This window comes from Triticum urartu, chromosome 7A, assembly GCF_056163025.1.
Source record: "Triticum urartu cultivar PI428250 chromosome 7A, HENAU_Tu73, whole genome shotgun sequence".
Taxonomy (NCBI): Eukaryota; Viridiplantae; Streptophyta; class Magnoliopsida; order Poales; family Poaceae; genus Triticum; species Triticum urartu.
Window position 1 is genome coordinate 136,642,620 of NC_141879.1, and position 12,386 is coordinate 136,655,005.

The 12,386-nt window shown below is 48.8% G+C and overlaps 1 protein-coding gene across 1 annotated transcript; it reads right to left on the reverse strand.

Moving 5' to 3' along the window:
• Positions 1–4,414: 4,414 nt before the first annotated feature.
• Positions 4,415–5,355, reverse strand: LOC125521428 (zinc finger protein 36). Its single transcript, XM_048686485.2, has one exon. It carries the CDS (start codon positions 5,206–5,208, stop codon positions 4,561–4,563), a length of 648 nt encoding a protein of 215 aa, XP_048542442.1. The 5' UTR covers positions 5,209–5,355; the 3' UTR covers positions 4,415–4,560.
• Positions 5,356–12,386: the final 7,031 nt, after the last annotated feature.

Here is a 12,386-nt window from a genome sequence, read left to right on the forward strand (position 1 = left end):
ACAGCAGTAGTCGCTGCATCCTCTCGCCGGTGAGACGAGCAGATGAGCCGCGCGCCCCTGCCTCCTTCCCCACGCCCGGATCCGCCGACGTGCCGCCCCGGAGCCCCGCGTCCAAGTCCCGCACCTCCCGAGGAGCTCGTCGTCGCCCCGTTCCCTGCTTCCCGGAGTTCTTCACCGCGAGGTCTTCCTCGAGCCACGCCGCGGCCTCTGCTTCCTCTTCGTCGAGAAGGGACTCGCTCGTTCCAGCGCGCCTCCGCCCGCGCCAAGTCCGTCTTCATGAACAGTCGCCGTCACCAAGACCTCCCCTCCGCCCAGATCCTACCTGGCGCCGCCGCCTTCGCTTGCGTCGCCATCGCCAAGTCCCTGCTGCCAGCGCCCTGTTTCCTCTGCTTCGTCCAGGACGAGCGCGTTGACCGCGCCCCCTCCTCCTCGTTCGGCTAAGCAGAGGCCCGGCCGCGCCAGATCCACCGGCCTGCTATTTCCACCGCCTTGGGCCAAGGCCCACTGGGTGAGAGCCCCCACTGTGCGTTGTTGGCCCATTCCGATTCAGCCCGCCTCTGTTTTTTTTTCAAATCTGCAATTTGTCTATTTTTCCAGAGGAGAGCATTTTTACAGGAAAGCCCTTGTGGATCATGCATATAATAACTCACAATTGGTGCATCGGATTAAAATGAATTATATATGAAACTTGCTTAGAATTTTGTCTAGATTCATAATATCCAACTTTCATCCATGTTCAAAATGTTTAAAATGATGTTTGTTTAAATTTGCCCCTATGCCATGCTAAAATGATTTATTTCATAACTAAATAACCGTAACTCGGATTTTAATAAACTTTATATGTATATGGGGTAGAATTTTGCCTAGTTTAACATGGTGACATCATTTTGCATGATTACCAACTATAAAATATGGCTTAGGGCAGAACCGCACCAAATCTAAATATGCACATGAGGTTTTTCCGGAATTGTTGTTTGTTATTTCCGGCGTCATTTAAACTTGCCTAGATAGGTAGTTTTCATATGCTTCGCCCCTTGTCATGATAATCAACATTTAATATTGTTGGGTACATAAACGAGATCGAATCTAAACAAGTCATGTGGTGTTTCGTCAATATGCAACGGAGTTGCATATTGAGCTCCACTTAATTTGTAGGGTTGTTTGTTGCACTTTGCCATGCCATGCTTCTTTAAACCGGACATGCATCATACTTGGCTGTGAATCATGCCATGCTTATGTGGTGGTTGTTTACTATGTTGTGTGCTTCTTTCCGGTGTTTGCTTCTTCGGGTTGGTTCCGATAACGTCGCGTTTGTGAGGAACCATTCGACTACGTCTGTTTGTCTTCTTCATGGACGCGTTCTTCTTCCTTGCGGGATTTCAGGCAAGATGACCATATCCTCGAAATCACTTCTATCTTTGCTTGCTAGTTGCTCGCTCTTTTGCTATGCCTATGCTGCGATACCTACCACTAGCTTATCATGCCTCCTATATTTTTGAACCAAGCCTCTAACCCACCTTGTCCTAGCAAACCGTTGTTTGGCTATGTTACCGCTTTGCTCAGCCCCTCTTATAGCGTTGTTAGTTGCAGGTGAAGATTGAAGTTTGTTCCTTGTTGGAACATGGAGATGTTGTTCCTTGTTGGAACATGTTTACTTGTTGGGATATCACAATATCTCTTATTTAATTAATGCATCTATATACTTGGTAAAGTGTGGAAGGCTCGACCTTATGCCTGGTGTTTTATTCCACTCTTGCCGCCCTAGTTTCCGTCATATCAGTGTTATGTTCCCGGATTTTGCGTTCCTTACGTGGTTGGGCTATAATGGGAACCCCTTGACAGTTCGCCTTGAATAAAACTCTTCCAGCAATGCCCAACATTGGTTTTACCATTCGCCACCTAGCCTTTTCTTTCCCTTGGGTTCTGCAGACTCAAGGGTCATCTTTATTTTAACCCCCCCGGGCCAGTGCTCCTCTGAGTGTTGGTCCAACATGTCAGCTGCCGGTGGCCACCAGGGGTAACTCTGGGCTGGCCTACCCGTATCTAAGACAATCTGAGTGTGCCCTGAGAAAGAGATATGTGCAGCTCCTATCGGGATTTGTCGGCACATTCGGGCGGTGTTGCTGGTTTAGTTTTACCTTGTCAAAATGTCTTGTAACCGGGATTCCGAGTCTGATCGGGTCTTCCCGCTAGAAGGAATATCCTTCGTTGACCGTGAGAGCTTATCATGGGCTAAGTTGGGACTCCCCTGCAGGGTTTTGAACTTTCGAAAGTCGTGCCCGCGGTTATGGGCATTTGGGAATTTGTTGATGTCCGGTTGTAGATAACCTAAAGTTGATCTTAATTAAAATGCATCAACCGCGTGTGTAACCGTGATGGTCTCTTTCCGGCGGAGTCCGGGAAGTGAACACGGTGTTGGAGTTATGCTTGACGTAGGTTGTTCTAGGATCATTCCTTGATCATAGTTTCCTCGATCGTGCTTTGCCTTCTCTTCTCGCTCTCTTTTGCGTATATGTTAGCCACCAAATATGCTAGACGCTGCTGCAGCTCCACCTCATACCTTTATCTTACCCATAAGCTTAAATAGTCTTGATAGCGAGGGTGCGAGATTGCTGAGTCCCCGTGACTCACAGATACTTCCAAAACCAGTTTGCAGGTGCCGATGAGACCGTGCAGATGACGCAACCAAACTCAGAAGGAGCTCGATGAAGATCTTGTCCTTTGTATTGTTTCGTTCTAGTTGAACAGTAGTGGAGCCCAGTTGGGGTCGATCGGGGACCTTGTCGCATTTGGGGTTCTTCTTTTATTTTGGTTCCGTAGTCGGACCTTGATTGTATTTGGATGATGTAATGCTTTATTCGTGTATTGTGTGAAGTGGCGATTGTAAGTCAACTATGTATCTTTTTCCCTTATGTATTACATGGGTTGTGTGAAGATTACCTCACTTGCGACATTGCTTTCAATGCGGTTATGCCTCTAAGTCGTGCTTCGACACGTGGGAGATATAGCCGCATCGAGGGCGTTACACCCCCCCCCCTATACGGCGTTAATTTAAGAAAAAGGGAGAAGGCCCATGTCAAGCCCACACTAGCGCCGTATGTTCTCGCGTGATCAGCCTGTACGTACGTTTAGCTCCAAAAAAGCTCAAAAAAAAGATTAGCATGTACGTGGAATAGGCTCATAAAAAACATGTACGTGGATTAGTCCCCGTTGTTCGGTGCCCTCGCCCGCCCGGCCGGCGGCCGCCTCTTCTCCCTGACCTACTACTCCCGATCCTATTCATACAACGTAAGTGCGACCGCGCGACGCAGGCTCGCAGCCTGATTTCCAACCAACAGAAACTAGGCAATGATCCAAAGGTTTAGCACATCGCACCATGCATCTACTAATCTCAATTCTCATCTTGTATCATTGTTGGACATATATACATCAGATTTTACTAGTTTACATGTTCTGGTTGTCTGACTTGTAATGCTACGATTCTATGAAGAATTCCTATCATGTACATGTCCTAAAAATTATAGTAACCGTGATGCAAATTATCTTGTATGAGTAATTATTTGCGATGCAAATTTTCCCTATGTCAAACTTATCCAATATAGCTAATTGTCACACTGCAATTCAGCAGCTATGAAGAGAAAAGCGTTGTCAAACACTGTCCACGATTAATTCATTATTTAAGCAGGTTGCTTCCAGTTATCCACTGAAATTGTTAATAAGGCTGATGTGCAAGTCATAAATCTGGTCCAATTGACACCCATGATCAGGATATGCCGGACATGGTAAGTGTTGCAGAACAAGCAAAAACATGTTAAATTGGGAGCTGCCACTAGACAAGCAAGTTGAAGCTCTAATAGAAGTGCCTCCAAAATATTAATTTTATTTTAAGTGCCAAACGAGAGACTTACTTGGATTAAAAGTTGAAAAAAATTAACAGGTAAGTTCTTTTCCTGTGAAATTATTAATTTTTTGTCATGTTATTGGCAATTGTAAAGATAAATTTAAACTTATACAACTGTGTATCAATATTTTGTATCGTGTGGCATATATTACAGTATGATGATTGTTATTTTTTGGTCTAGAAAAAGTTTAGGAATTTGACTTGGCCCTCCCTATACCAGAATCCTGGCTCCGCCCCTGATGACCCCTCCCCGAACCTGCCGCCCATCGCTGATCCTGATCGGCCTAATAGAAAGGTTGGATTCTGAAGCGACGTTGGTCTGGTGGCGGGAGATTGATTTACAAGTAGAGGGGAACATCCAGTTCAAGTCGTAATCGACGAGGAAGGTCGATTTCAAGTCGGTTAGGACGCGATCGATGTAAGAAAACGGCAGCGAAGAAGAGCATCTCATCCGATTTAGGTCGAGTAACGTGAATGTGTGATGTTATGTCAGAATCGGTTGACGTGGGGAGGTTAATTAAGCCCATAGTTTTCATTTCTTTGTGTCCTTATAAACACAACAAATCAACAAATCATGGTGCGTGATACCTAATCGAATTCAACAAATGAACAAATCAATCAAGGGACGGTTGAGCACTGGCCATCTCTCCTTTTTTTATCTACAGCAAAAGCCTGAGCTTCTTGGCGGGGAGAGGGCTCTGCACCTCCTCCTCCTCGGCCCACCTCTTCAACCCGGCATTAACGTTCTCCGGCATGGGCAGCAGGTTCAGGTCGAAGTTCCTCAGCACGGAGGACGACGCCGACACGGAGACGGAGACGGACATGGACACGGAGGTGCCGTCCCAGTAGTGGCAGCGCTTGTGCCCGCCGAGCGCCTGCCCGGTCGCGAAGCCCCGCCCGCAGACGGTGCACTGGTGCGGGCCGCCGCTGCTCCCGCCCGAGGACGCCGCCGCGCTCGCCTCCGACCCAGCGCCCGCGGACGCCTGCGCCACCACGACGCACCGCTCTCCGGTGGGCGGCGGCTTGCGGTGGCTCGACTTGTGCCCGCCGAGCGCCTGGTACGACGCGAAGGCCTTCCCGCAGACCGCGCAGCTGAAGCGCAGCTCCTGCGCCGGCGCGGGGGCCGGGCGCCACACTCTCGCTTGCCCCTCCATCCCCTGCACCTGCTGCCCGCTTTTGGCGAGCGCGGCGAGGCAGATGGCGAGGTAGTCGTCCTTGTTGAGCGCCGGCGCGGCGGCGGGGACCAGGGAGAGGGAGAGGGAGAGGTCGGTCTGGTCAAAGAGGGCCTGCATGGCGGCGGCAACCATGGCTAGCTGCTGATAATCGATCGAGCGCTGGAAGCTTGGTCGATTGTTGACTGCTGATCGATCACGCAGGCAGGTAGCAGAAGGAAGGATTCGTTGGTTTGGTTTGGAACTTTGGACTCGGCTGAGGATGAGGATGGCGCCAGCCGGGCTGGCATATATAGTGATCGGAGGTGGGGTGGGAAAAGCGGCGGGGTGATGAGGACATGAGAAGAAGTGAAGAAGTCGCAGGCAGTGGTGGGATAGGAGGATGGTGAGTCAAACATGGCGAGCGGTCAGCGTCGCGCACGCACTGGCCTGGCCGTTGCTGCGGCGTTGGTTCGCGCGACACCCAACTTGCCACATAAAATAGTGTACCCACTACGTAGAGAGTGGCAGGAGTATATTTTTGCGGCAGCTGGTACGTGACTGGTTGGCGCGGCACCTGAGCTGAGCACACGTGCGGGATTTGCCAAGCAGGCGGCGTGTGTACGCACACTGGACTAGAGCTACGCTACTTTCCGACGCCATGATACGCAGGCAGGCCAGCGTGGGGCAACTGGTAAACCAACGTCCCGATACAGTGTACGATTCAGCAAACAGGAGCTTGAAGATGTCCTGTCTTCACACCTCAAGATTCGGTTTGGAATTTTTTTTGGGCTCAGTCCATTCTAACATAGTAGAGTTTAGAGCCTCTACAGCCGGGCACCTCAAACTCGTCTCATACGTCCAGGCGGGTCGCGCGGTCATTGTACGGTCACGAGTTTAGAGACTTAAAAATAAATTTTATGTAAATACTATCAATGATTCGTATCAACATTTGCTATTTATGTGCGACATTAGCTTGTATGATAAACGTGCATGGATTTGAGAGTCAGATTTGATATATGTGGATGCCGGGATGGAAATATGAGAGGCCGTCCGGATGTGCCCGTGGGCGTGCCCGGGCGAGTCCGTGGGCGTAATAAGGGGTCGGATTTGCCAAGTCCGGCTATAGATGCTCTTACATTCTCTATGAATGACAGTAAAAACTGGTAACTATTTCGTTAAATGGGATAAAACACCTCTTTTTTGATTCTCAATACAATGGTCTCTTGGAGATCTATTTGATACAATTTTTTTTGCGGTGTGTTTGTTGGGATCCGATGAATTTTGAGTTTATGATCAGATCTATGTTTTTATCCATGGAATTTATTTGAGTCTTTCGATCTCTTATATGCATGATTACTCGTAGCCTCGTATTTTTTTCGAATCTTTGGTTTAGTTAGGCCAACTAGACCGATTTTTCTTGCCATGGGAAGTGATATTTTGTGATGGGTTCGATCTTATGGTGCTTGATCCCAATGACAGAAGGGGAACCGACACGTATGTATCATTGCTCTATATGAAAAGTGTTGAATGAGGTGATTACCTTAAAAATAACAATGTAGAGATAAGGGCATCGGACCGTCTGCACCGCGCTGCCCGGACCGTGAAAACCATCCAACGTGGACCTGTATCGGTCTATGGGATGGTTCGGGCGCATTTTCTCTCGCAAACCAGAAACAAAAGTGTGGGAAGTTTGCGGGAGTCCGGACACCAGACACATAGGACTCCAACACCCAAAAACCTTCCTGGGCCCCGTGCCTTCATCCTTCCCATTTTCTCTTCTTCATTCTTTCTCTCAATGAGATAATTAGTGTAAAAAAACAATGTAGGAATAAAGTCTGTAACTCGCTCTAAATTAATTAATTTAATTTTAGCCACCCAATGAATGTTGAACTGGAATTTTGATGTCTGTCTATATTTAACAGCCGTGGTTTCCTATTACTCTCTATGTTAAATTTAAATCTAGTTTGTACCCCCCCCCCCCCTCCCCTCCCAAAATTCTTGTATTATATTTGTCTAGATACATATGCATCTAATACTAAAACATGACTTCATGACTTGATACATCCGTATTTAGATAAATCTAAGACAAGAATTTTGGGACGGGGGGAGTATTATATTAGTCAAATTGTTGATCTAGGAATACAGATCGACCTTTCAAACCGAGGAAATATGGTGTTACCATCTTCATCCTTCAATAAATATTAAAATGCATCCCAAGGAGGTTACTATGTACAGTATATAAATAGTCCTTGTTTTGATCGTTGCTAATAATGCCAGTGCGTATATGTCCACATCTTATAAGGGAAAATAACAGCGACACCGTGAGGTACACCAGACATCCATGCGTACATGTCCATATCTTGTTCTCCGCAAAAAAAAAAGTATATGTCCATATCTCGGCACGTACTACTGCGTAGTAGTCCCATCCAACGCTGACGTGTGTCCACGACACACGTCAGCGAGACCCCACCAGTTAACGGCAATTTGAGTGTTCCTGTCAAACCGTTGGCCAACTTGTTCCGCTCACCGACTTTTCGTCCTGTCCTGCAACTTCCCGGAAATGGCAAAAAACGGATCAACTGGCAGAAGGAAAGTCCGACACACAATACCTGGCGCACACTCTTGAAAATGGAAAGAAGTAAACGCGCACGTGTTCCATGCTGCTGCTTCTTCGGCGCTCGGGATAAAATATGCAGCTGCGTGTGCCTGAGACTGGATTTTGACTGAGGACTTGACCTGCGGCCAGCTTTGATTAGCTCCACTTGTTTCTGACATGACACCTAAATGTCGTATAAGTATTTCATTTGAACTGTAAAGACGTCTTATATTTAGATACAGAGGGAGTGCAGTGTATTACTCCGACCTTGCTCCCGTGTTTATCCAAAAAAATGTGCATAAACGGAAAGAGCGGCTTCTTTCTTTGCGTGCCACTATTTTCTTCTCCGATAAACACAGGTAATGAAGGAGAACTCACTTACAGTCTATGCGTTCTCGCCTTTTGAAAGTTAGTTCTACAAATGCAGAGAATACACACTATAGTATATGCGAGAAAGTCGATATAGTTTCCTTTTTCTTGCGAATAGAAGTCGATTTTTACCAGCCGGGCCGCTAGGACCATGGTAAAAAAAATTGTATATTAGTTTCAACGGTAAATAGAAGACTCCATGTGATTTTTTGCTTGTTAAGCGAGAAATAACAGTATGGGTAATATCAAAACAGAATTAGATGGGGTAATAGCAAATTCTCTGTTATTTGTTCTAATATCAGGACCAAGCTCCAACAACACAAAGAAAGAGACACGAGATCAGAGCAATATTTTGTACAGTTTTTTCATGCAAATGTGAGTCTCTACGTATTGAACAGTGAAAATCGTATTTGTGAAATCAACCTGTCTAAAAAAGCATTCAGATGTATACCGAATCGAGCATGAGTGCCCACTAGTTCCCACTCCCACCACGTCCCTGTCAGCCGTCAGCACAAGTGAAGGTGACGTCGTGGAATTCGAGCAAGCATTTTCTGGATAAACAAGCTTAAAGTACACCACTTGCATTGTGAGCGAAAGAAGTAGGCAATGGAGCGCAGATCCAGCGTGCTTGATTAGCAGCCTTGAAGTAGCTATCTTCTACTTCCTCCGTTCCGAATTATTCGTCATAGAAATAGATGTATCTAGATGTATTTTTGTTCTAGATACATCCACTTTTACGACGAGTAATTTGAAACGGAAGGAGTATTAATCAGGTGGCCAAGCTTACATTTTTCCTATCAGATGCCACAACTCTGTGGGTCATCATGCATGGAACCTTTTTCTTTTTGAGACTATCATGCGTGAGACTTGAGACAACATTTGTTCACCAAATTTTACTTCTAGAACGTTGGTTGGCTTTGCCATGTCGAGTCTATTATAGCAACTCTCCGCGTGCATACACATGACAAGATTTTTAGAATATTCACAAAAAGGAACAAAAACTCTCCATCATCCACCATAGCTTTGGGATATTATTATTACCAACGGGAAAACGTTTTTTTTCTCCTCCGAAAACATTTTGCATTTTACCACATTATCTTCGGTGATAATTTTTGCTTGGATTTGTACAACATTGTTAGAAGAGAATAATGAGTATAGTTTGAACCACTCACCTGATCTTCACACAACGTAGCCGTGTTAAATAGCAAAATTCCCGCAAAAAAAATAGCAAAAAGAAAAAAAAAACACATTCGAGTACTTTGACCTGCGGCTAGCATGATTAGGTGGTTAGCTCAATTGGTTTCTGACATGACACCGACACGTCTTTATCGGAAAATGACAGCATGCATACAATCTCGTTTTTTTTTTGCTTGATGCATACTCCATGTACTTCTAGTACATTGTATTTCTCCATGTCTAGTACATTGTATTTCTCCATGTATCACAAAAATTTAGAGCATCTCCAGCCGTTCGGCCCTCCAGGGCGTCGAAAAAGAGCCCCTGAGGGCGTGCCGGCGGTAGATTGGCGCCTGGGGACGAGCGGGTTCCCAGCCGCTCGCCCTAGGGTCGTCCCAGACGCGCATTTTTTTTATTTTAAAACATATGAATTCGGCAAATTTCGGCCAAATTCGGCATAAATTCGGCTAACTTGACATTCATATTAAACATGTTCGGCATTTACATAAATTATTTTAAAAAAGACATCTACGGGGCGAAGAAGTCGCTGAGCACCGCGAAGTCGCCCATGTCGCCGCCGTCCTCATCGTTGTTGTCGGCCTTCTCCTTCTTGACGGCGCGGCCGCCCCTGCTGGACCCCTGCCCGGCGTCTCCAAGGCGGACCGGTCGTGGCGGCGGTGCGTCGTCGTCCCTGTCGTCGAGGACAACGACGCCTCCCTCGTCCCGGCCGCGACACCGGGCTTCGAAGCGCTCGAAGGCGGCGATATGGCGCTGCAGCTCCGTCTGCACCCAGTCGTCGAGCTCCTACTTGACGCCGCCGGGGAGCCCCGGCTCCTTCTTGACGGCGGCAAGCCCCAGCTCTGTCTTCGGTTTGATGAAGCGCGGAGGTGCTGAGGAGGGGGCGCGCTGGCCACCCACGTTAATTACGATGCCGGCGCTGCGGGTGCGCCGACCGAGCGGCGGGCTCGGGCTTGACGCCGAAGAGCGCCGGCGAGGAGGAGTGGGAGGAGGAGGAAGAGCCGAACCTCCTCGGCACCCATGGCCCGGCGCTCCAGCGGGGGGGGGGGGGGTGGGGGGACGGGCGCCGCGGCAGGGTATGCCAGCGGCGGGTTGTTGCCGCCCTCGAGGTACTCCAACACCCCGTGCAGTGTGCGGCCGGGGACGCCCCACTAGAGGCGGCAGCCGTCGCTGTTCTTGACGCCCCCACCACCGTCGTCCCGTTCGTGGACACCAGCCGCTACGCCTGCCGCCGCTGGAAATACTTCGCCCACGCCGCGTGGTTGTCGGCGGCGTATTGGGGGAGGGCGCGCTGCTCCTCAGTCAGGGCCGACCGCACGCGGTCGACCCCGGCGGTGAACAAGTCGGGGCACGCATCGACATCGGGCACCGGGGGAATGGGGACGCCGCCATTGCTGAGTCTCCACCCCGTTGGCTCGGCGCGCATGTCCGGCGGCGCCGGGATGTTGGCCTCGAACAGAAGCCACACCTCCGACGACTGGAGTGAGCGGCAACCGAAGCCGTTGGCCGCCGCGGCGTCGCCGGGGAAGCGCTCGACCATCGCTGGAGAGGGAAGGAGGGAAGGGGAGGACGGGGGGAGGTAGAGCTCGGCGGCGTACTGGGGAAGAGCAGAGCTCGGCGGCGGCTGGTTTGGACTCGGGATGGTGTGGCCAGCGGCGAGGGGGAGCGACGGGTCTTTATAGCTCGCGCCGTGTGTACGCGTGGCGGGAGGGGAGGCGTTGCCGCGCCGCCCGTGACACGCCGGCCTGTGAGAAATCAATGGAAGGCTGACTGGCGGCAGCCTTGCCATTGATTTCCCGCGGGAAACCGAGGCGCGCTGGGGAAAGACGAGGCGTCGTCTCGCTGACGCTGCTGGCCCACGGCTTTTTCACGTCAAAACCGTTTGTCCCGGCGTCCCCGGGCGTCCCCAGCGCGCCGGGTTCGGCCTGGGTCTGCCGACGTCAGTTTTGGGCAAGCCGGTGAAAAATGGGCTACTGGAGACGTAACTGGGCCGATTTTTTAACATCGACGTGATAAAATCGTTTGAATAGGGTCTGTTAGGGACGCGGCTGGAGATGCTCTTAGTCTTTATATCGGAATTCCAAACAGCATGCAGCTAGCCCGGAGAAAGCATGAGTGCCCACTAGTTCGCACCTTGAGTTAGGTTCCCGCCACATCCCTGTCAGCCGTCAGCACAGCGACGTCGTGGAATTCGATTTATAGCGTTTTGTGGATAAACTAGATTAAAGCACGCCACTTGCATGGTGAGCGAAAGAGCCAGGCAACGGGGCGCAGATCCAACGTGCTTGATAACCATATGCTAATTAGCAGCCTTGACGTGGATCATTACTCGTGCTTGTGATAACTATAGGCTTGATTAGCAGCCTTGAAGTAGCTGTTTATAGTATAATCAGGTGGCCAAACTAACGGTTTATCCATCAGATGCCTCCTGAATAAACTAGCGCTTGATAACTATAGGCTTGATTAGCAGCCCTGAAGTAGCTGTTTAGTATAATCAGGTGGCCGACGCTTGTTCCGTCAGATGCATGAATGGCCGCAGCTCTTTGGTCATCTGCACGAGACTTTTTCCATTTTGAGACTATCATATGCATGAGGTTTTTGAGAGCACATTTGTTCACCACATTTTACTTCTAGAATGTCGGCCGCCTGCTCCATATGCAGTCTATTATAGCAACTCTTCGGCTCGCATACACATGACAATAATTTTGACAAACCTAGTGGGGTGGAGCTAATGTAAAACTTCTACAACAATGAGTCAATGACGTGTATGGACTCAGTGGCGTTTCATGGTTGGCTGAGCAAGCGTATGTCTGTTCTTGAATGATTCCGAAACAATGAGCACGTTGCATTTCTAGGGAAGCGTGGGGATTGCTTCAATTTGGCTTGGTCTCGGCACGCGCCCCTGTGATTCGATTACATTTCTAGTGGTAGTGTCGACAATTTGGGACTGGATAGCAAGCAAAGAGATATTTTTGTGAGGCGGTCATGTAATGTGCTTTTGGAATATCTCAAAGGAGCCTAACTGTAGGATCTTCAAAGAAAAAGAAGAAAACACCTTCATCCTCCACCATACCTTCAGGGATTATCTCCCAAGAAGTACTTTTTTTTCTCCAAAAACTTTTCACATTTGACAACATTATCATTAGAGATAAATTTTGCTCGGAATTCTACA

What these genes read in the sequence shown, in the direction of transcription:
- LOC125521428 (XM_048686485.2), bottom strand. Translation starts at nt 5,208, where the DNA reads ATGGTTGCCGCCGCCATGCAGGCCCTCTTTGACCAGACCGACCTCTCC.